Raw genomic sequence first — 24,279 nt, forward strand, 5'->3', positions numbered from 1 at the left:
TTCTTTCAACAATTCCTACAGGCTTTGGTTGGTTTCCTCTTGGGGACTTCCAGATAATTTGAGCAATTAGCTTGGAAAACTATGATGTGTTTAGAGGTAGTTTGGCCATTAAGGTGTTAATTCTACCACTTGTTTTATCCATCAAGATAAACTTGGATTTTATGGGCCTTGGACGTGACAATAAGCAATCAAGCCAGGAAAATACAGTATCTGTTTTAAATTTACACAAGGCAGACAATATGTGGAGAAGCTAACAGTGATTTATTTCTGTTTCATCCCACTAACCTGTAATTGGGGTAAAATTCCATTAGTCTCTAGGAGGACAATGGCTCTGTCACAGAGCATTCCTGGGACAGTCTCTACTCTTGAATTCCAGTAAGTTTTCAGTGGAGACATTTTGGTGTGTGACAGGTAAAAATTACATACTCCATCTTTGTCATGTGCATGTTTTATAATCTGTGTGCTGATGACATTTCAGATGGGACCCCAGGGGGACTCCTGCACTGACAAACATCCCCTCAGTATAAATAACTGCTCAAACTAAATACATTGAAGCAAACATTTGGTGTACATATTTTGCTGATTTCTGCATCCTGTGTCAATACCTCATGCAATGTGATCTTTACCCAGAAAAGTCAAGTCACTAAGGCTAATAACAATTTCAGAGTACTGGATTATATGTATTCTCTGGTGTGATAGATGAACTGCAAAAAAAGCAAAGCCTCTTTCTAATAAATTCCAGTTACAAAGAAGACTTATTAATAAATCAAATTTAAAAATACACTACAGATAGATGCTGTATTAAAAAGTATGTGCATATATGTTAAAAAACAAATTCCCTTACAGTCGTTGACAGCTTTTTTCCTTTTCCTTCGTTGCCTACATGCACCATCCTGTCTTGTCTGGGTCAGCTGCTGTGTCTGTGGGTCCTTGGGTGGATCTTGGCACTTTGATTCCCTTGTCTGAGAGCCCCAAGTTTGTGCCACATCTCCATCAATGATGTGGACGATGGGGCAGACGCCCTCAGAGGTGTCCAGGCACACAGGCCTGGGAGGAGTGGCTGACGTGCTGCTGTCCAGAGGGGTTGGGCCAGGCTGGACAGATCAACAAGGAGGAGCACAAAGTCCTGTCCCCTGGGGAGGAGCAAGCCCAGGACACTCCAGGGGACATCCAGCAGGGAGCCAGGAAAGGCCCTGGAGCACCTGGTGAGCACCAAGCTGACAAAGAGTCACCAGGAGGTGAACTGTGCCCTGGGCTGTGTTGGGAACATTGTCACCAGCAGGTCAAGGAGGGGATCCCTCCTTGCTCATCACTGTGGAGCTCATCCCTGGACTGCTGTGTCCAATTGGGCTCCCCAGTGCTAGAGAGACAGGAGCACGCTGGAGAGAGTCAAGCATTAGGAAACATTTCTTTTTCTGGTTTTAATGGTGAGTGAGGGTTGCTGAGCATCAGGACAGGTTGCCCAGGGAGGTGGTGGAGTTTCCCTCCTTGGAGATGTCAAAAGCTGCCTGGATGTGGTCCTGGGCAAGCAGGTCCAGATGGATGGCTTCCAGAGATCCCTGCTGACCTCAGTCATTCTGAGGTTCTGCAAAGCTGGAGTAGGAGCTGCAGTCGAGAGCAGCTGCTTGTTGGATTTCTGGCTCTCCTTCCTTCCCTTTGCTCCCACTCCCCTTGACCATGGTAAAATATAATTTTTATGACCAGCTGCACTTCCTGGTATGAAAATTATCTCGTTTCCACATAAGAAATAGTGTGATTATTGGTATGTTTTTAGTATCAATCAACAACAGCTTGTTATAGTTATGAGAATTTTGAAACAATTTGAATTTTGAAACTACCTAGTAAAAGAAGGAGCCACATTCTAAATTCCATTATAATGTCTTGTTGTTCCTTCTCATCTTCTTTTTCATAATAACTGAGTGGCTTCCAGATTCCTGACCCAAGAAATCTGACTAAAGACACACATATATTTACAATAATTCAAGCTTATATCAGACATGTCAATTGATGTGCCTTATAAAATGTAAGGAACACAATGACAATCTGTCATTATTAGGGCTCTTTCTTAGATTAATCTGACAACTATATATATATACATATCTAGTATGAACAAAAATTTCTGTCAATATCCGACCTTAGTTTAGAGTTCTGGGCTTTAGACTGATAATTAGAACTAAAAAAAAAACCCTTTATATGGCTTGAGCCCCTTTGGAGTGTCATTTGTGTCATCTTTTTCTGCCTGGAAGATGTTTGGAGCCCTCAGCTGTGTTTAGAAATAAATTAGGAAGCAACTGTCTTCTCAAACAGACCCGCACAGGGGATTAGAAAATTCCCGATTTGGATTAGAAATTTATGGCTAGAAAAAATCTGGTTGTGAAAGCTAAAGAGCACTGGAAGGGACCCTGGTGCAGGCAGGTGGAGAGAACACGGGAGATGTGGGTTAGGCCTCGAGTGTTCCTGTGGTAACAAAGAATAACAGTGGGATAAAGGGAAACGGCTAAAAACAAGGAAGAAGGACAGAAGAAAAAGGAGCGTAAGGGAGCAGGGGAGAGACACTGTAGGTAGAGAACAGAGGAGGTAAAAAGCAAGAGCTGGAGTCTGGCAGATAAAAAGTCCTTGATGTCAGGGACATTTTCTGGGTCTGCTCTCTCCTTGCTCTCCTGGGAGTTTAACCAAGAAGGGTTTTCCTCCTGTACCTCAGATTTAAGGCAAAGAGCTTCAAGAACAAGAGAAAGAAATCTTCTGTTGCCTTGAGCTTCAGCCATCTCTTTCTGAGCCTTTAAGTGTTGATACAGCACGTGATGTATTTTTTCCCCTTGTTTCTGCAGCACCTGGACATTCTCACCTGAATTCACCCTTGGAGATGGTTCTGGAACTTCCTCCAGCAAGAAAGGGCAAAGAAAAGGATTGATTGCTTGGAGTGGTTTGCTTCAAGATATACATGTGGGATATACATTCATCTTTTATTGATCATTCCTTTCTTCCTCAAAGTCCCAGATATATCTTCCTGCTTTTGGGATCTGTACATGCAGTGTCCTTGGCAGCAGGAGAAGAAGGGCTGAGGAGTTGATTCCTACAGATATGGGGGCGGAGGGGGGGGTGTGAAAAAAAAAATCTAATCTTTATATTCCAAGGCACAGATACATTTAGATTTCAAGAATATAGGCATGCCATGTCCCCTGGAGTTACTGCCTGGTGGCAGAATGACCAAAACCCCTGAAGGTGGATGCTTTGCTGAGAATGACTAAAAAATGTCCTTATAGCCTTGGGTCCATCTTTTCAGGTGGAATAACCTTGTTATTGTTATTCTTGTTCTGATTTTTGTTGAATATGTGAAAATGGACTTAACCCCAAACCCTGCATTTTCAGCCTGATACTTTGGCTGTGCTTAAGTATTTTTTTCCCCCTGCAGGCAAAGCCAAGCTCTAGTCCCCCACTGGCCCAACCAGTCCTGTTTTAGTGGCCATTTGGGTGTCATGGGGGCAGGTTTGGTGGTGCTGGTTAGACAATTCTGCAGACTGGCATTAATATGACCCTTCAAATAACCCTCAAAACCCACAGGAATCCAGAGTTCATCAGAAAACACAGCTCTTTTGCTAAAAATGCCTAATCAATGCCTATCTCTCTGGTTATCTGCTCCCAGAAATAACATCCAGTTTGTGCCAACATTAACCCCATATTAAAGACTGTCCACTGAATTTTAAGAGGGGCAAATTCAAGCTTCAGAGCTCTCTATTTTGATTACTGTACACACGGGGCAGTTTGAAATATCCACTTGAGAAGCTAATGAAAGACAGAAGGCTTGTTGTGTTTCTGACTTGGCTTAGCACTTGGGGTTTAACATCAGGCACTGGCACATCGTCTGGAAAATTCGGCACTTGCACAAAGCACAGTAGTGACAGCAGGAATTCAAGTGTGGCTTGCAGGTTTTGAAGGTTGGTACACAGTTAGCAGCAGGTGGGGGCCTTGGCTTTGGAGATACCTTGCGTTTAGGATTTTTCTGGAAGACAAAACCATGAGAATTCATAGACAGGTGAAATGAGGGTGGGGAACAGCGGGAGGTTCTGGGGGAATGAGCAGGTGGCTGTGGCAGTGGGAGCTGTGCTAGCAATGAGAGGTGTGCTGGGGCTGGGAAATGGGAAAGGGTGGCTTGAGACCAACCTTCTGAACAAAATGACAAACCTCATTTTGACCACGACTGGATGGAGCTTTGGAAAGGGTCTGTAGGAAAGAGCATGGCAGCAGCGAAGAAAGGGGTGCTAAAATGTACTCAGGTGGTGAAGTTATCAGTAAAACCAATGAAGGTGTTATGTTTGGATCTCCCGGCTTTTCAGATGAGTGAAAACTCCCTGACATTCTCTTGTCTGCTGAGCTGTGACACTGAGAGAGCAGGGGAGTGACTTGGAAATGCTCCACCTCATGAGCCCGGTGGTCCTCCATCCTGGGGAATCCTGAGCTGCACACAGAGTTCAGGGAGTGGAAAAAGACCTCTCATCTCCCCCAGGAGTGCAGCCTCTCTGCTGGGGACTTGGAGAGGTGGAAAATTTTAGGTTGCGCAGCATGTACTTGGGACCTGGGAGAGATCTCTGGAGCCCAGCAGCTGCAGGCACCCTGTGTACTTCTGAAACTCAGACTTATGGAATTGTTTGGATGGGAAGGGATTTTAAAGGCCATCTCATCCCACCCCTTGCCATGGGCAGGGACACCTTTTGTTATCCCAGGTTGCTGTAAGCCTTGTCCAGCCTGGCCTTGAACACTGCCAGGGATGGAGCAGCCACAGCTTCTAATTTTCTTTCCAGCATTATTGTTTCACATCTATTTATATATTTAGAGCTTTAAGCTGTAGGTAAATTATTGAAATCAGGGAATGACAGTAAAAGCCTTGCAAATGAATTCACCAAGGGAAACTCTAGAAGTAACAAACTATTCTAATCCAACAAAGTTTTCTGAAAAACCACCTACCTTGGAAGATTTCTTGTTCTCTGCCTCTTTCCTGCTGACTTTCTGGGATTTTCTAGTTAAATCTTCAATGAGAATAGCACAGCAAAATGTGGAATCAATGTTACAGAATGTTATTTCAATGAGATAATCCTATTTTGTGTGAGAGAAAACAGATAACTTCCATTTTATTTCAGAGAAATAAAATTAAAGGTCTCTGTAAAAAGATTGGGGTGCACATGCACAGTAGTCACATGAACAAAAATAGGAAAAATCTTTAGAATTCCATAATTTCTTCTGTTAAAAGGTGGTGATACATGAATAATTTTGGAAGGAAATAACAAGTGTACACTGCTTTCCACAAGCAAAAACTCTGCTGATTTGGCATAAACTCTGCATCTGTGATGCCACCTTTCATTCTGCAGTTCTTTATTCCTTCTCCCCACCATGACCTCATTTTACATAAAGTTACTTGCAAAGGTGTTTCATTCCTGTGCCTGTAGCTTTGCTCTCTCTATATATTTGTCACCACTTCTAATTTTAGATATTTATAACTGTGTAATTTCCATGGGGCCTGTTTTGAGCTTAACACAGCAACACTGTTCAAGTGTGAGACACTTCCCAGCTCACCAAGCCATTGTGGTATTTTTGATACCTTTATTCTGGGTGTGAGATTTGTAATAAGCACTACCTGTATGTAATGGATGATTGAGATAAATACCATCCACATCCCCACTGGAGAATGGTGGCTCCTTACCTATTCCAGGATCCTCTATAAATATATTTTTGGATATTTGCTAATTGCTAGGATTTACAGGGTTGCAGAATGAAGAACAAATATTTTGAGCTGCTTTGGGGGGGTTTCATTTATTTATCTTGTATCATTATAAGTTAGGGTGATGCATCTCTAAGAAGCAGTGGGGAGAAATGTGTCACAGCTCAGCCCATCTACCACATCTAAAGAATGGGCTCACTTCTGTGAGAAGATGGAGAAATCAGTGGAAGGGATTGTATTTCATATCCCTGATTTTAATTGGGTAAAAAAGCCACTGGAATTGTGACAGGGAAGGCATCAAGGATCACAAGGACCACAAAATGATATAGCTTGGGAGGCTGCAGAACAGCACAAGCTTTGCTAAACCCCCAGTTAAACAACATTGTTTAAACTCAATGCTATGGATTAAGAGGTTCAGATTTCTTTGGAAATGCATGTGTGGGGCAACTGTTTCTCCTTAAAGATATGCTGTCCTGAGCAAAAGCATGTAAAAAATACAGGAAACAGGGTAACAACCAGAGCGCTTAAAACTAAAGCTCTAAAAACCTGCAGAAAGGATCTAAACAAGAAAAGCTTTATTTTTTTAATTATTAGCATTTTGACACAGTTATGAATGTTCTCTAGTTGATTATCTCCAAACAGCTGTGAGCTTCTTGAGAGAAGAAATTGGTGTAAATAATAATAATGTGAAAATAATGTGTAATAATAATGTGTGAATTACATGGAAAGAGTTAGGGCAGACATGAAGAAAGAATTTTGTGAAGAGTTAAACATCACCCTAAATAGGCTCTTCCCAAGCAGGACAGGTGGTTATCTGCCAGTAACTGTAGGGATAGAGCTGGTCTTGTCTTGGATAGGTAAATAAATGACCCTTACAGTGCTCTTTTCTTCCCCTGTTTAAAGGCCAGGTAATCTGAGGTTATATTAATACCTGTTAATACTGTTGATTTTTCTGCCACAAGAGCAGACCCTTAAAACCAACCCTCACATTATGTTTTTTCTTATATGCATAAGATTTTTCAAAGGAAGGTTATATTAGCACAAAACCATTTTACTTCAATATAAAAAGGCTTATAGGGTGATAGGAGGTGAAGTGAAACATGTAAAACTAAAATAAAATGTATAATCTTTTTTTCCTCTAAACTGAGGTTTACTACATTGCCATTCTTGGGTGGTGCAGCCACCACAGATCTGCATCCTATGAAGCCAAGCAAAGTTATCCAAATAATCCAGAATAATCAACAGCAGTGTTTCCTGTTAATCCTGTTAATTTGGAACCAAAGGGCAGGGTTTACTCACCTACTATGGAGATGGGTGGAAGATCTGAGAGGTCCATTTTGCTCCTCCTGGACAGGTTGCATTCTGTCTTCTCCTCAATGACCAAGTGGGAATCAGCAGCTCTGAACAGGCTGTAGCAGAGCAGGAGGCTGAGGAAGAGATTCTTTCTTGCCATCGTGGGGAGGAAAAATTCCATTGTCACGAAAACCAAAGTTGTTCAAAACCTGTAAAAGTGATGCAGGGATATGAATCTCAGCAATGGTTTCCTGTCACATTGTGCAGCTTTAGCAACAAATCTCTAACAATTATTTTATTTCCAGCACCTTGCCTCTGGTATTGGAATACCTCAGATTGTAGTTGTAAGAGTGGAAAAATGCCGTCTCAAATACAACTCCCTGAGATGGTCTTTTTTCCTGATTCTTTTCTCAAAAGGTTTATTTCCCATAAGATGTGATGGTCCTCCCAACTGAGGAAGTTTATAATGATTAATATATGGCCAAGGGAAGAAACTCAACCACATCATCAAACTTTACCCAGAAAATCTTGTCTACAAAATTGTGCTAGAAAACAGAAAAATAATGACTCTTTAAACTCTCCCCCCCATCCCTCAAAATTGTGTTTCCCGTTAATTTTCTGGTCTTAAAAATAAATCATGAAGTGATATCTTGTTTTATTACAGATCCAAGTGGCTGCTCTAATCCCATGTAAATCACAGCCATAACTCATGTGAGTTATAAAAGGCCAGTGCTGTAAAGTGTTTATGTGCCTTGGGGTTATGCACTGAATAACTTCCAAGATGTGGCGAAGTCTGGGATTTGGGGATACTCATGGAGCCACCTGAGCTGTGGAGTGTGGCCATTCACCTGAGATGACAGCCCCTGCAGGGTACACAGACTGTGTCACCAGCCTGGACTCCTTTTCTTGTACTTTCTTGTGTTTTAAAGCTGTTTTTTATTTCAATGTGCATCAGTTTTCTGCAGTGTCATGGTTATGGGAGCCTTGTTCCCCCAGAGGCACTCTTCAGTCTCCAGATTTATGGGTGGCTTTGTGTCAGCGAAAAGCTACTGGATGCAGTAAAAAGAGTGAATGAAACCAAATGTTTTGGGCCATTAATCTGGTTGCAATGACTTCATTACTGGGGAGTTAAAAGATGAAGAGTTTCTGCATTGGGAGGGCTTCAATCTGGTCACTGCTGCTACACCAAGTCTGTTCCACACCTGCTTTTATAGCCCCACTGACCAATGCTTCCCTGGGAGATGGTCAGTATTATGCTTCTAATTCCAAGTGCTTGGGATCAGTTCTAGAATTGTCTGCTCTGCAGACCATGCTCATGTAGCAAATCAGTGCTGGGGCAATCGAGGCTGCTTCCACTGGTGGCTGTAGCTGTGCCATGAGGAGACTCATCTCTGCTCTGGAGCCAGGCTGGGAGCTGGGGGGAGTTCAGCCTGGAGAAGACAAGGCTCCAAGGAGACCTGAGAACCCCTTCAGCTCTTATCGAAAAGAAGGAGAGCAACTTTTTATCCAGACAGAGAGTGATAGGGCAAGGCCAAGTGGTTTTAAATTAAAAGAGAGAGATTTAGATTGGAGACAAAAGTTCTTTACTCAGAGGGTGGAGAGGCCCTGGCACAGGGTGCCCAGAGCAGCTGGGGCTGCCCCTGGATCCCTGGAAGTGTCCAAGGCCAGGCTGGATGGGGCTTGGAGCAGCCTGGGATAGTGGAAAGTGTCCCTGTCCATGTTGGAACTGGATGGGCTCTAAGGTCTCTCCCAACCCAAACCAATCTGACAGTCCATAATTCACTCCTGGATCTGTCTGGGCTCCATTGGGATTTGCAGGGACACACTTGCTGGATCCTTTGTGGTTTATACATCTGCATGAGCTGCAACTGAAAGAGATGTATCTGAGCCTGGAGTTTTACAGGGGAGGATTAACCTCTGAGGAGGCAGTGCTGCTGTGTCTGCACCTGAAATGCTGCACAGCTGGAGTCATTCAAAGCAGAGGTTAAAGTTCAGACCGTGGCTGGATCAGAGACTGGGTAGGAGTCTGAATGAGCTGATTCAAATTTTGTCATATGAGATGTGAAGAGCCTTTGATTTGATCTTGAATCACCTCCAAGAGGAGAGGGTGCATCTTGTTAAGAAGATTCCAATAACCAAAAGGAACAAGTCCTGCCACGAGAATTTTTTGTTGTCTTGGTAAAGTCATGGGCTTGAATTTTCAGCTACTGCAGTTTAGCAAAGTAACAAGATGACACTTCTGTGTTAATTCTTAACCTACTCTGATCTTGCAAACAGCAGCTCAGCCCTTGCCCGTGGCAACTGCCCATTTATAATGGGAGTATGTGAAAATATTTGCTAGGTCAGTATCCTACCCTGATCTTTATCTTATCTTCAGAAGAGATGCCCTTTTATTGGCTTTTTCTCATCTCCTTTCACAAAAGATGTCCAAACCTCACTGAGATTTTTCAATGCTTCCTAAAGGCTGCTCTAACTCATACCTACATACATAAATAACCATTAGGTCTTAACCATTCAGGTTGTAATTGGAACTTCTTTTCATCCAGCTGATTTTACCAACCTGAGTATCCCTGGTGGTCTTCATATCCCAGGTAGATGCTTACAACTCATACAAGAACTAAATAATGACTTGTGTGCCCAAAAGCTTGTCCATGTTTTCCAAATATACATTGGTCAAATATAAAATATTGCCTACAAATCTTAACCTGCAAAACACAAAAGTTTCCTGATTTTTCAGATCTAAACTTAAAGGGAAAAAAGAAATTTTTTTAGGGTGAAGGTGATGAAACACTGGCACAAGTAATGCAGAAAGGTGGTCATGCCCCATCCCAGAAAACATTTAAGGTCAGGCTGGAGGGTCTTTGAGCAACTTGATTTAGATGAAGATGTCCCTGTTCATGGCAGGGGAGTTGGACTAAATTACCTTTAAAGGTCAGTTCCAACCCAATCGATTCCATGATTCCGGGCTTGTTTGTGGCAAGTGGATTTGGGCTCTAATTCTTTCCTTGCCCTGAGCTTGAGTGAAGAGAGCAAGGTGTGAGCTGGAAGCTGTTTTACTTTGCACATAGTGCTGTTCATGCTGCAGATTTTGGTTTTTAAAGCAACCTTTTTAGCCTTGTTGCAGGATATGTTCTGTAAGATACCTGTGGTGTTCAGATCAGCGTGCACTGCCCACCTGGAATATTGGCTGGCACAAAGCTGCCCCCAAGGTACCGTTTAAACAAGCTCACACCCCAAAATGTTGTTTCTGTTGTATTTCCTTGTCTTTATCTCAGAAAAATTGACAATGGATGTGATTTTGTCTGAGCAAACAGTAAAATTTCACAGCTGACATCTGTTCACTTCAAACAGCAACACCTGAATGATGGCTGGGGTGGAAATGCAAACCTGGCTTGTTTTGAACCCTGGTGCACATGGGGGTTTTTAGTTACAAGCACTTGGGTGGTAGGGATTCTACAGCCCTGGAGTGAGTGTTTGAACCCAGAAATTGCACATGTTTGGGGAATATGCATTTGATTTGCAAAACTCTATCCATTAGCTGGAAAAGCAATGCTTCCTGGAGCTGCAGAGTCTGCGAGGTGTGAGTGGCTGAGTTTATGGAGGGTTGAAAGAGGAGGAAAAGGGAATCAGAAGTGAAGTTAAAAGGTGTTTGTGGCCCCAAACCTGCCAGAGCTCGAGGAGTGTTTGGACAATGCTCCCAGGCACAGGGTGGGATTGTTGGGGTGTCTATGCAGGGCCAGAAGTTGCACTGCTTGTTCCTTGTGGGTTCTTCCAACCTCAGTACATTCCATGATTCTATGATTAGTCTTGGGTTTCCTCTTTTGCATCAAATTGCAAAACCCTTCCCTAAGTTTATTTTCTGGCATTAAAGAGAGGATTACTTTTGATTTTGCCCATTATTTTCCTTCTGGGACTAATCAAAGGCTAATTAAAGCAATCAAACTATTTTCCTTACCTCTAGCTATCTTCACATCTGTTTCTGTCTGAGCACTTAAATTTAAAAATTTATTTTCCTTTTGAGCCCCTAACAATTTAGAATAGCTTTAATAGTGGAATCTTGAGAGGAGGGTTCAGATTTCCCTAATGTTAAAATGTGTGAGGAAAACTTTAACATAGGATTTTTCAGTTTTTGGTTCTGGAGACACAGTCTTGCCCAGCAATGAAATTTAAGCAGTGAACTTTAGTTGCAGTTTAGCAAATTATGTAAGGAAATAGTTAATATGTTGCAGTGGTCTTGATTGTCAAGGGAATGACAGAATTTTATTTAAAACCAAAACAAAACCAGACATTTGAAAGTTTGTTGACTGTCGTTAGAGATCACAGTACTCTTTTCTGTGCCATTGTCTCTCTGCTTTGGACTATTATATTCAATATATAAATAAAGCATTTTTATCTTTTCTTCAATTGTTGTCTTTCACAAGCATTTTTCCTGAATGTAAATTTCGAAAATGACAAATGATGGGAAACAACTTTTTTCTCTTTCTAATAATTATTTTTTTTTTTTTTTTTGTGATGACATATTAAAACTCTTAATGGAAATTTCATTTGCTTGGAAACACCCTGGTATATACAACAGTTTTGAGGAGATCTCATTTCTTGTCACAGCTGATTTCACTCTGTTCAGAGATTTATTTTCATCTACAACAGAGTGAAGAATATGAGACATTCATGCAAAAAGTCTGCCATGAACACTGGAAGGGACAAGTTGAAATTTTCTTAGACATTTTCTGACAACTTCAGATTGACTCACCAATCAATCAGTATCTTTATAAAGAGCTGAAAACAGATGCTTGGGAAAATGAGATGTTAAAGTAGGTGATTAAAGACCTATAAAATACAGAAAACCATCTTACTCAGCACTCAGTAAATCTTCACCTACACTGGGCTCCTGAGCTTCTGCTTTGAAAAGGATCCTGGAATCATTAAGGCTGGGAAAGAGCTCCAGGATCACTAGGTCCAACCTTTGAACAAACACCACCATGCCCACTAAACCATAGGAGAGGACAGAAAAAAAGGGAATGCAAGAGAAAAAAAAAAAACAAAACAAGAATTAGTGTCTGCCTTGAAAAGTGTTGAGATTTTCAGAGGGTGAGGGACTGAAAAATTTGGGAAATGAAACATGGAAGTTAATGGGATGACTGGGGATCTCCTGAGGGAATTCCATGGTCAGCTAGAACTGTCCCATCCATTCTGCAGAGCAATCCCACCTCAACCATCAGGTTTCAGCAAAGGAATAGCAGTAAAAAGGGAAATGGTGTGTTAAGGAGCACTTGGAGGGAAAGGAATGGATCCCCCTGAGAAAAATGGGAATCACCAGAGTCCTAGGCAGAATTCTGCTGACTCAGCCACAGGGCTTCCTCTGCCTTACAAATTTCCTAACAACAGCTTAGACTGACTGCACAGAATGCACAGAGAAGATAGGTGCTTCTTCAAGGCTGTGAAGATGTGAAAACACATGAGGAAAACCAAAAAAATAGCTGCTACTTCTCCTTAAACTACAAAATAATTGACATTTAAATTTATGCAAATTGTGCAATTGAAATCGATTGAAATTGTGTCCCCACATAATAACCTGGTGCCTCTATTTGGATTCTGACCTGAATCTCACTGAATTTCAGTTATTTCGTTCAGTGCTGGGGGACTGGGCTGGTAATCTCAAGTGCCCCTTTTTGGCACAGGCCTGCTGGGCACCTCTGAGAGAAAAGTGACACACCTTGCAGAGAGTTTTTGGTGTTTGGGTAGACATCTGAACTCCTCAATCCCCTCCCCATGTTCTCCCATGCCCCCCCTGAACAGCTCTTTGCCATCCCAACCCAGCACATCTGCCTTTGTTTTTAACATTATTAAAATAAGAGGAAAGTTGAGAAAGTCCTTAATGTGGAAATGTGACTGCAGATTGGAAATACACTCAACACATGCTCAATTTCATCTGGGTTAGGGTGGGGTCTGCCCTTTATTTGTTGAAGTGGATCCTTGGAAGCGGAAGCATGAGAAGGGAAAAAACAGGATGTTTCTGTTTTCCCATTGTGTTTTGGTCTTAGTTCTTACACCATTTGGAAATTAAATTTTCATGCTCTTCAAATCCAATTGAAAAGACAAATTCTTGAGCACATCCAAAAGAAAAAAAATGAAAGGAATTCCTAACTTTCAGATTTCCCTAATGTTAAAATGTGTGAGGATGCCCCAGCCCTGGAAGTGTCCAAGGCTAGGTAGGAGGGGTCTTGGAGCAATGTGGTCTAGTGGGAGGTGTCCCTGTCCATGACAGGGGGTGGAACTGGATAATCTCTAAGGCCCCTTCCAATCCAAATCATTCTGTGATTCTATGATTTTATCATTCTACACCAGGAAATATGTTTTCCTCAGCATTTGGATCTATTAATGTTTTACTCAAGTTCCACTTAGCAGTTGTGCCACCATTTATGTTGGTAGAGGAGAACCCAAACAGGTTGTCTTATACAGCCTGCCCTCAGACTGAGATGAAGGCTTCTCTGGGATTGCTCTCTCAGGTCATTCTCATTCCTTTGGTTCTTTCTTTCAGACTCTATCTGGTCTTTTGTTTATTTTTTTGTCATTCCCAAGTACAGGGGCCTGGCCCAAGAGGCACTGTCTCTTCTCTAATTCCTCTATACTGACCCCACAATCAGTTCACTAAAGTGAGTTGTGTTTGTGGTACAGAGAGAAGTGCACCAGAGAGAATTCTGTAGTGTTTGATGCAATATGCTGTTTCTGTGCAATTTTACCTTTAACATTTTTTTTTAACTTACTGAACTCAATCTACCCTTCTTGCTCCTTTTATTTCAATTTTCTAGTCCTACTTTCTGTTTTCTTTCATTTTCAGACATCCACTGTTCCCTGTTACTTTTGACAGAATTCCTTTTAGAAAATTTTCTCTTGCCTGCTATGTATTTAATTCTTTTTCCTTTGTACATTTTTATTAATTCCCTACCTTTGTCCTCAGCATCTCCAGCTGGATAATCCTGAGGAATGAAGCAGTGAAACTGGATGAGATGCAGCAGTCCAGAGGTCACATTGAAACACTTTAGCTTTAGAGAAAAAATCCATTCTTTTCTGAAGGTAATGCCTTCTGGATTTCAAATGATAGAGGAAGAACTGGCTGTATTGTTCACAGCATGACCAAGAATGAGAATATGATGCAGCTGTGTATAAAAAGGCAATTGAATCCAGGGTGTCTAGAGAAGTATCTTGTAACTGAAATATGAAAGTGTTTAATATTGTATGCACATACTGGTCTTCATTTAGAGAATCATGTCCAATTTTGGTCACCCATGTGGAGCAAAAATGTGTGTAAGTCAGAACAAGTGCCAGCAAAGAATAGTAACTGCTCGAGATAAGAAGTGATCCAGCAACACCTCCAGTAGTCCTGTGTTTTACCCCCAATTTCCTTATACTCCACTGGCAAAAGTTCCTTTTTTTGCATCAATCCTTCCTATGATCTCCAAATCTTTGGGGCTCCTTGATGCCTACAGAGCAGTTACAAAGGTCAGATAATATAAAAAGATTTGCCATGTGCAGGAATATGCAATGACAGGCATAATTTGGTTTGCATATATTTAAAACCTCTGATTTACAGACACTGTATATATTATTGTGTACATAAATATAAATGCAACCATTTTTAACTCTGTGTGTGTGTATGTGAGGGAGGGGACAGGTCAGCACACTCTTTCAAACATCCTGTGTGTATTTTTCTCTCACAGTTTATTAGGCATATGTCAGGCTGTTTAGACCAAAACCACTTGAGCTTGGATAGGCTGGAAATGAAGAAAACAAATTTCCCTCTGGAGGATCTTCAGCTGAGTTCTCTGTGCCATCACAGCTCAAATTCCAGGTAAAAAAGATGGGAATCACACTTTATGGCAGTGAGGAGCCAAGACTCGCTGGCTTTCAGAGACAGCTGTGGTAAGACTGAAGAGTCCTCTTAGAAGAAAAACTTGTCCATCACAGCCTCTGCAACTCAGGATAAATGGCTCTGCTTGTTCTCCTTTCTCCTACTGCCTGTTTGGAGCCATCCCTGCTCAAATGCTCTGTTCTTTGTTCAGGATGGACAGGTTCAGAGGAGATGTAAGGGAAACCTTTGCCATGTGCAGGATAGGGAAGCACTGCAATTCTTGCCTTGAGATATTCAGTTTCCAAATTCAGGGAAATTTAGGAATTAATTGGATGTCTGTCAGTCAGTCTGCTCTGACACTTCTCATATTCAAAACTAACACAGATTCAAGAAGAGCCCCCAAAGCAGAGAAAACTGCACCCTCCCAGGAACTATTCAGTGTGATGGTACATATAAAGCACCATCAAGAGTTGGATCCTTGTCTCACTTTCCATACAGATGTCAGATGCCACAACTGAGGATGGAGTGAACCTTAAAACTAGAAACAGATTAATAACATAAATACTCAGACATAATTAACATCTAAGGAAGTAAGTCTGATGTGAGCTGCATTCTACCCAGGTGGAGAAGGTCCAGAGAATGAAGAATTCTAAAGCCTGTTTGAAGGGATGGGGATGAATGATGTGGCTTTTGATGAGAGCTACTGTGCTCATTACAGTGTTTGCAATGGATTTAGAAGTGACTACTGAACCCATAATTTAGATGAACCTTGAGAAAGTAGCCTGAAATCCCCAGAACAGGACTGGGTAAACAAAGTGCTGCTAAATACCTAGGAGGGGGAAAGTTGTAATGAAGCTGCAGCTTGCAAAAGCAAACAAAACCATCAGGATCACATGGTCTAATTTCTTCCAGGACAGGCTGGAGACCCTGCTTAGATTTCAGTATCTCAGGCTTAGTTGAACCAAGTGATAACATCTCTGGTAATTCATTCCTCTAAATTTGTCTTATTTCAATTTCTAGGAACTAAATCCTTCTAAACCTTCTTCTTCATTGTGGAAAATGTGTTTACTTTCTTTTTCCCCTCCTGAGAGGTGCTTGAATGAGCAAGTAACTTTCTAATAATCTCCCAGCTCAGGTGAACAGGTTGAGCCTGTAGAATTGCTAAATATAAACTACTTCTCTTCCAGTTCTTTGGTTATCCACATGGTTCTCCTGTTCAGTTTGCTAATTTTACATTACAAGCAGAGGCAGTGACCTTGACTGTGCTAAATAATCTCCTTACTCCACTCTAGTCATCTTCAATCAAGTTCTCTAGCTTCTACTCCAAAATTTTGCTAGGATTTGAGGCAAGCCAATGACCACACAACAGCTTAATTATCCACAGGGCTTGGATCCATGTAGCTTAATTATCCACAGCGTCATTAAGTCAGTGAAAATTATCTGTTTATTCCCTGTCTTACTGAAAGTGAGTTTCTCACCCGGCTTCATCAGTTTAACAATTAGCAGATAATCTGAGATGGCTATTTAGCCTTCCTCCAAGGTGCAACTTGGAATTTAAGCTGTTTCTGAAGAGCACAATTTTGTTTCCTGTTTTTATTTCTAATATTTTGTTTTAATACCATCAACCTCTTATAACATTTTTTCCATTTAAAATGGCATGTGTTCTTGGTCCCAGGGTTGTTTGGAGCTGAGTGACAGGACTCTTCAATTGTTTGAAAATGTACTTATGCCTTCATACTGAGATTTAGGGGATTTTTTTTTTTTTTAACATTCTTTAAGTATTCTCTCCTGTTCCTCATTTTCTGCATGTTTAGATATTTCTACCTCAGCTGGGGGAAGTCTAAGATATTATGATTTCCAGCTCTATGGAACTGTCTCTAGAAGGGTGAGCATGTAAGAAGAGAAACCAGGGAAGTACCTTTGAATATTGTTTGAAAGAGGAAGCTGTCAAGCTATTGCTGCTCCATTTTTCATTTTCTAGAGAAACACCTATTTTAAATACTTATCCCTTTGCCATCTTGTAAGAGCTTGCCTTGTCTTGTAAGACGTTACTTTTTTGACATGTCCTCCTCTTCTCTTCCAATTCATGACTAGGTACAGGCTTTACAGACATGGATATGTGAGATTTCCTGTTGGTACTCCCTTTGAAGCACCTGTTGTTTTGTGGCTTGCTCTGTTTGTACATTCAGAAACAAATCAGCTTTTATGTTACAATCAAAACATCTAAAATGTGAAATTGTTGGGGTTTTTTTAATAGAATATTTGGTCTGTGACTGGTGGAGGCTAATGGTGGATTCATCTCTGAAATCCTTTGAGCAACAACAATCCTTCTGGCTATGGAGTAATGTGATAACTAAGGGCAGTCATTAGTTTATATCTGGTGGTAAAAACAACAGGAATTTTCTGCCTGTTCCTGCTGATCAGTTTTAGGGAACTTCCTTGACAGTCAGGGGACAGAGCTGACAGATGTGCTGAGGCTCATGTGATGCCTATTTGCTGAGGGTGGGAAGCAGAGTGAGGAACAGGAGCTGTGGTGTTGGCAGAGGTTCCCACTGTGCAGCACCTGCCCAGGAGATGGGGTGCAGCTCCTGGAAATCAATCCAGGCTGTTTCATCCCAGACTTCTTGGGGCCCTGGCTGTTTCTTCCCTACTCGAGGTGATGGGACTGGCTCTGATAAAGCCCAGCTGGGATCAGGATGCTGGGGCAGAGCTGGGAGGTGCCCCCCAGGTACTCCCTCCTTCCCTTGGATGCTATGGAGAAGGGAGGAATTCCTGCGCAGTGTATGGCAGTCACACCCACTGGGAAACCAAGGGAAATTTGAAGGGGCTATGACTAAAGGGTTAAATTTAAAAGAGGATGCTAAAAATCTTTAATTTGTATTCCATGTATAATGGAGTTTCTAAATATATCCTTTTTTCTGCCTGTGTCCTTCACATCCTCCATGAGAGGGTCTGACTCAAATTACTCTTGGTTTGTAAACACAATTGCTTCTTGAGGGCACCATGTGTGTATTGGTGACACGTGTTGGCCTGTCCCAGCTGAGAGTGCTGAGTGGCAGGAAAGGAAAGGGAGATCTTCCTGGCTGCTAATGGGGAGAACAGGAGATTTCTGGACATTCCTTCCTCATCCTGGCAAGGCTGTGTTATCCTGACTGTGGCACAGACATTTAAGAACACTTGGAGCTATTGGACTTGCACGGAGTAGCTGCAAACTTTATCTGTTGTGCCCACATGTCCCTGCTAGATATGAGGAAAAGGAAAGTAAGAATAAGGTTATTTGTGTTGCTCTTGTCTGTGCGTGGAAAATGCTGGGATCAGGGACTCGGATGTCGTGTCCCATGTGGAAGGAAGATATTGGAGCAATCTTGGGTATCTGTGCAAGGTCAGTGAGAGATCTGGACTGTCTCTGCAAAGCGCTGTGAGGCACAGCTTTTCCAGGGAAGGAGGGAAATCCATGTGTTGCCCAGAAGTGGGAAGTAAGGATGAAGACAAATTTCTGGAAGTGGCATATTAATGGACTAACTGCCCACAGGCAAACAAGAAACATCTAAGAACAAAGTAACGATGAACAATCATCCAAGAAAAAAAGTGTGTTGTGCATTTGGGCTGAGAAATGCTGTTTTGGGAAGCAGGAATGCAAAAAGGATTGGGATTGAGGTGGAAATGAGTTTGCAGTGTAACACTACTGTCAAAAGTGAAAACTGAGTTCTCAAATGGGAAAATTGGAGCAACTTCAGTAGGAGGGGGGATATTTGAGATTGGCGTGGCTGTGTCCAGAAGGCACTCCCAGAACACCACTAATTTACTGGAAAACACTTGGATAAACCAAAGAAATTGAAAAGTGTGTCTTAAAAGAGCCTTGAAGCTCAACTCCTGAAATTCCAAAGGGAAAAGGGAGTGTTTTGGAGTGTGCTTGGCAGGACTGGAATGAGAATGGGGAGAAAAATGAGTTTTCAAGCAAGATGACAAAGTTCTAATGAGATGAAGCTGCCAAAAGTAGAAGCCAGATCCAAAACATTTCCAGGATTTGGACCATTCTGGTTCAGAAACAACTGTACTATAGAACTTCTGCCTTTGGCTTTTCTGCTACAGAAACTTGATTTTTTTTTTTTTTTTTCCCTGAGAAATACAGCTTCTAAGAAAAATTGCTGGAAATTTTTTTGCTCGTGTTATGGGCTAACTAATGAGTAGAATGTCAGTTTTATTTATGATCTTACCAGTTTCTGAAGCTGTGCCAGGTGTGTGGATGTTCATTTCAACTCTAGAATTTTGAGGACCCATACAATCATGGAGACAAAGATGTTGCTTTTACACTTATGGCAAGTTTTCCTACCAACGTGACCTACCTCTTTACTTGTTTATTTCCAAGTGGTTTTTTTTATTTTTATTTTCATTTTAGATTTTTCTTTGTTTTGTTTTAGGGGTTTTGTTTGTTTGGGTTGTTTGTTTGTTTATATTTTTTTTAATCTTACATTTTGAGATCTCTGAAACCACTTTAGGTCATGGAAAATAAGTTATCTCCAGAGTGTCAGGTATTGAGTCAGACCTATTGAAGCAGCCCATTTGAAAATCTTAGGAATATGCAGCTTTGAAATTCAACATATATTCCCATCTCAGTGGGAATCTTAAATAATACATACATAGATATTATTTATATATACTTATAATATGTGGTAACATATGTTACATCTGATGATTCACTATGGGCTACTGGATGGTTCCCCACTGGGAATTGGCCACTTCCTGAATTTTTTTTTTAAGCAAATACATTTCCACCCACAAAAAACATGGATGTCTGTGTCAGCTGTGCCTTCCCGGAGTGTTCCCCCAAAAGAACATCCCTGCTGCCATCAGCAGCTGGATCTGGGACCTGCAGCTGTTCCGAGCACAGCTCTCCCTTCCAGGGCTGCTTTCCACTGGCCAGGAATTGCCTCAGCTATGGGAACTTTTCAAAAGTTCATGGCAAAATTAATTTAAAATTTTGCTCTGCAGGCAGATAGGAAGAGGCTGATGTGCGCACACAGACATTTTTAATTGGGACATTTCTACTGTCAGGACAAAACCCATACTTTATATTTTGCTGAACAGTTAAAGTTATCATGTTGAATGGATTCAAAATGCTTAATTCAATACTATTTGTAATGTAATGTCTTTCTCATTATCCCAGGTTGTTTTTCTAATGGCATGAGCATTTCAAAATACAGAGAGAAGCAAATGGAAAAGGTGTAGCGAGTGTTCCCTGTGGAGAGAGCTGCCTTCTGTTTCCTAATCACTCAAATTCTATATACTCACTGCAAATTAAATAAAAGTTTAACCACCTGAGTAAGAGAATTTTGAAGAGAAAATTTGAAGAGAAATTTGAAGAGAAATTATCTGATTTGAAAGAAAAAGAAGACTATTCCACTTAGGTTGGGATTTTTTTCCATTAAATTTGCCTTTCTAAAGGAATGTTATTAATATTTTTAAAATAAACAATTTAATATTTCTTCTATGCAAATATCCTCCATGAGCATGCACAATTAATTAACAATGTGTTAATTATTTATTCAAGAGTTTTAGTAGGTGTTCAGTCTGCAAAATACTGGGGACTGATTCACGTGTATTGGTGTCTGTGTGTAACATATTGAAGGGAATGCTAAAGGAAAAAAATATATATTTAAGCTGGCACAATCCTTCAGTTTTCACTGAATTGGGAGTTTTACATGTACAAGAAAAAGGGAAGATAATTAGGGTAAATACTCTGTTATTTGTGTATTTTTGCATTTGGACTAGAATGCTGTGAAAGCTTTCTGAGCCTGCTTCAGTGGGGAAAAAAATAATTAATCTGTGAAGTGGGAAATTCACTGGGAAGTGAAACTCTGATATTTGGAAAGCAAACATTGGATGTTCTCGAGGGAAAAAAACCCAAACCAGAACGAAAAACCAAACCCAACTAAAAGAACAACAAAAAAGGCTTCAAACCACCACCAAAACCAAAAAACAAAAGTCCCCCTCAAGCCCTAGTAAGCACCAAAAGATCTTTCTAAAAGAGATTGATTAAACTGTCTAAAATGAGAGACTTCAGACTATCCAAGTAAAATGCCTGGAATTTTTAAGGAGCAGGCAAGGGACAGTGCAGTGATACCTCTACAGGGCTTTCCCTGGCTTGGTCAGAGCCTTTCTCATATTAAGAAGATGCCCAGAAACTCCAAAATTTCCAGGCACAGCACCAAAGGCACTTTAGAATGCAGTGAGCTCCCCTTTGCCTTCATGATGCGGCTGAAAGGCAGCAGAAAGAGAGCTGTAAAGTATAGATGGAGAAATAAAGTGGGGAAAAGTAGACAAAAATCTGGACAACAGAAAGAATTTCATAATTTTTGGAGAATAACAACCACAATAAAATCACCAATAGAATTTTTCATTTTCCGGTGATTGCAGGGACTATAAAATTGATGGAATTGAGTAGCAATTGATGTTAAAAGAAAAGTTCTGGTGCTGCAAACAGCAATCAGAAATGGTCTCTGCATTTTCATATCTTGTTAACTGTGTAAAGCAACTATGGGTTGCTGAACTCACACAAAATTAAAGAACATTAAGAATACTAATGGAAGAGTGGAAAATGGGATATGTGTAGTATAGGATTACTTTTCGTGAGGTGCTACAGAGAAAGCTGACAGGGCAGGTCAGAAAAATCGTTGCGGTCTGCCAGTTAAAGAAAAATAGTATCACTCCTAAAATAGATAAAATCAAATCATTCATCTTACTGGAGTTATGAAAGCTTCAGGAAAATAAAGATTTATTTTAACAAGATATCATAATTTTATTAGACAAAGGCTAAAGACAGGAATAAAATAACGTAGCTAATTGATTGGAACAGTGTAAAAATGCAGCTTGGGAAATGTAGGTTGTTAATTTTAAAATAATGTAATAAAAGAGTGAAGAGGGATAACATCTAAAATAATTTTAGGAAAAAAGCTTAGAAGTAGACTAAATGAAAAAGCAAAATTTGCAACAAAAAATAATTGAAGAGGTAGAAACACCAAACAGAATCAAAACAACCTAAATCGCACACAATGCTTGGAAAATAAGGTTCTGGAGCGGAACAGAAAAGCGGAACAAATAAATGCAGAAGAGCAAAATGGTAAAATAACAAAGCTAAGAGAGTTTTAAAAAACTTTCCTGCTTGCCAGAGCCGTGAGGGAGATCTGCAGGACTGACCTGAGGGAAAGGAAGGCGAATCTCTCCGGCGCAGTGCGGCAGGCGAAGCGGGTGGGCTCGCTGAGGGCAGCAGGGCCCGGGGAGGATGCCCGGGAAGGCCTGAGGGTGCTCGCTGCTGGCGGAGCGGGAAGGTCGCTGCTCATCGGGCCTGAGGCCCAGCAGGCGCTGCTCTCCCTCGCCCCTCAGGCCAGCGCCGCCGCAGCTCCGCGTCCCGAGCGCAGAGCAGGAGCACTGGTGGTCACCCTATCCTGCTTCAATTTCTGCTTTTTCTTAGTCCCCTTCGCAGCCACCCACCCCCGCTCCTTTCCCCCCACCTCCTTCTCTCTTTGGGGAAAAAAAAATTTAGTGGAAAGTTGACCCTCAGCCCCTCCTTTTTCCTCCCATTTGAAACCACCAGGACAGAGCCGGTCCCGCCGTCTTCAGGCAGAGGCGATTCCAGCTGAGATTTTCCTGTCACTCAGGTAGAAAAGGACAGATAGCGAGGGAAGGAAAAGGCCTGCTGATAAAACCCCATCTGCCGTGCTCTACAGTGCTCGTTTCGAGCTCCTTGCTGCACATTCCCTGCCTGGCAAGCTCGCTCCCTGAAGATCGCTGTAAACGCTGGGCAGCTCCTCAGCCATTCCCGGGCAGGAGAACCGGGAGCTTTACACTAACTCCACTCCAACGAGATAGTTCTGTGGAGTCACCAAAAGTCAAAATGCCACGGAGGAAAGGCTTTTTTTTCCCCTTAAGCTTGCTAAAGGTTTGTATAAAGCCCAGATAAGTTTACCTGAATGTGGGCGCAGTTATTCAAAACCTATAAAATGTCCCTTTATAATTTCAAGGGTTACATTATACATCTCCATGGTATATTAATACTTTTTTTTTTTTTTTTGACCATTTTGCAGTCAAGTGCATGTCATGTGTGCCATGAGGGTTGGGTTTTGGGGCTTTTTATGCCTACTTGGGTAAATTCTGTGCGAGGGGATAGAGAGAAACAAGGAATGCTTGAGCTCTTAAGCTGCTCGTGCTTGCAGCCTGGCACCAAAAAGCTTCAGCAAAAAAAGCAACAAAAGCTTCAGACTGGAAGAAATGACAAAGTGGCAATGGGTATTTTGAAAACTGAATGATAAAATTTGATTTAACGGCCTCAAGAGTGTATAATAAAAGCTGATTGAGGGGTTGAAGCTCTGATATGAAATAAAACTGCAGCCCTCTTGCAGTTCTCTGTCTTATTAGCAAGTCTGTTTCTTTTAGTGCTGAGAATCTCACCAGGACTATTCTGGGGTAGGAAAAATGCATCTTTGGAAGGTCTTTTTATTACTTTTTTTGTTTCAGTCAGCCTCCAAAACTGTGGCAGTTTAGGTGAGAAAGATGATAGAAAGGTAACACAAGCTAATTTTACAAGACTTGAAAAGAAACATGGATCCATGGGAATTGCTGGAGCTGGAACTACTCCTTAAAACCCCCAGACTGGGAAATTCTGTAAATATCTAAAGTTGTTATTTTCTTTTTTACTACTCCTGGTTGAAGGTACTGGCAGTTTTTGATGTTGCAGTGTTTTAGAGTGCAGAACATCTGCTAAGGGAGATACACGGTGCTTAGGCTGTGTTTTATCCAAAAAGCATCCAGAATATTAGCTTGGATCTTGGGACACTTAGGGTTTGCCCACTAACAGAGTTCCTGCATGAAGGAAAGATGTGTCCAGCCACCAGAAATATGGGGGACAAAATGGGACTTCTGTGAGTGCTTGAGAAGCAAAGTTTGAGGGACCAGGTAGAGAGGAAGTTAATGAGGAAAAATACTTGAGTGGTGCACGGAGCAGCTTCTCAGAGGAGCTGTGTGAAGATACCTGGAACAGCAGGGAGGACACAGACCTGCATGAACATATGGAATTTCTGGGGTTCTTGAGAGATGTTTTTCCCTTGTTCACTTTTGTTGGGTGATAGGTTAGAGATGGGGCACACTAGTAGAACTGGCTGAATTTCAAAGGTTTGGGATGTTCGTTTCTGAAACTGGCATTTATCACATGAAAAACTTTAAAAGCAACCATATCCTTCATCTGAAAGCATTTCAATTACAGAATTATGTGCTGATATCTGTAGGGGAATTTACAGCATTAGCAGCCTTCCTTTTGAAAGTGCAATTTCAAAGTCGATGTTGAAAATTTTATTTTTTTATATCCCCCTTAAAATAAATGTTTAGTCTAAACTTCCCATTACAAACCCCCACTTTTCAGACACCCCTG

At 41.4% G+C, this 24,279-nt stretch overlaps 1 protein-coding gene across 1 annotated transcript; it reads right to left on the minus strand.

Annotated features, from left to right (window-relative positions):
• Positions 1-3,183: 3,183 nt before the first annotated feature.
• Positions 3,184-22,276, minus strand: ASIP (agouti signaling protein). Its single transcript, XM_005532950.3, has 4 exons — positions 22,053-22,276; positions 7,013-7,215; positions 4,963-5,024; positions 3,184-4,000 (listed from the first exon to the last, which is right to left on the minus strand). Exons 2-4 carry the CDS (start codon positions 7,185-7,187, stop codon positions 3,824-3,826), a joined length of 414 nt encoding a protein of 137 aa, XP_005533007.1. The 5' UTR covers positions 7,188-7,215; positions 22,053-22,276; the 3' UTR covers positions 3,184-3,823.
• Positions 22,277-24,279: the final 2,003 nt, after the last annotated feature.

This window comes from Pseudopodoces humilis, chromosome 19 (assembly GCF_049639895.1).
Source record: "Pseudopodoces humilis isolate 2021_Gansu_Grassland_sample_001 chromosome 19, ASM4963989v1, whole genome shotgun sequence".
NCBI lineage: Eukaryota > Metazoa > Chordata > Aves > Passeriformes > Paridae > Pseudopodoces > Pseudopodoces humilis.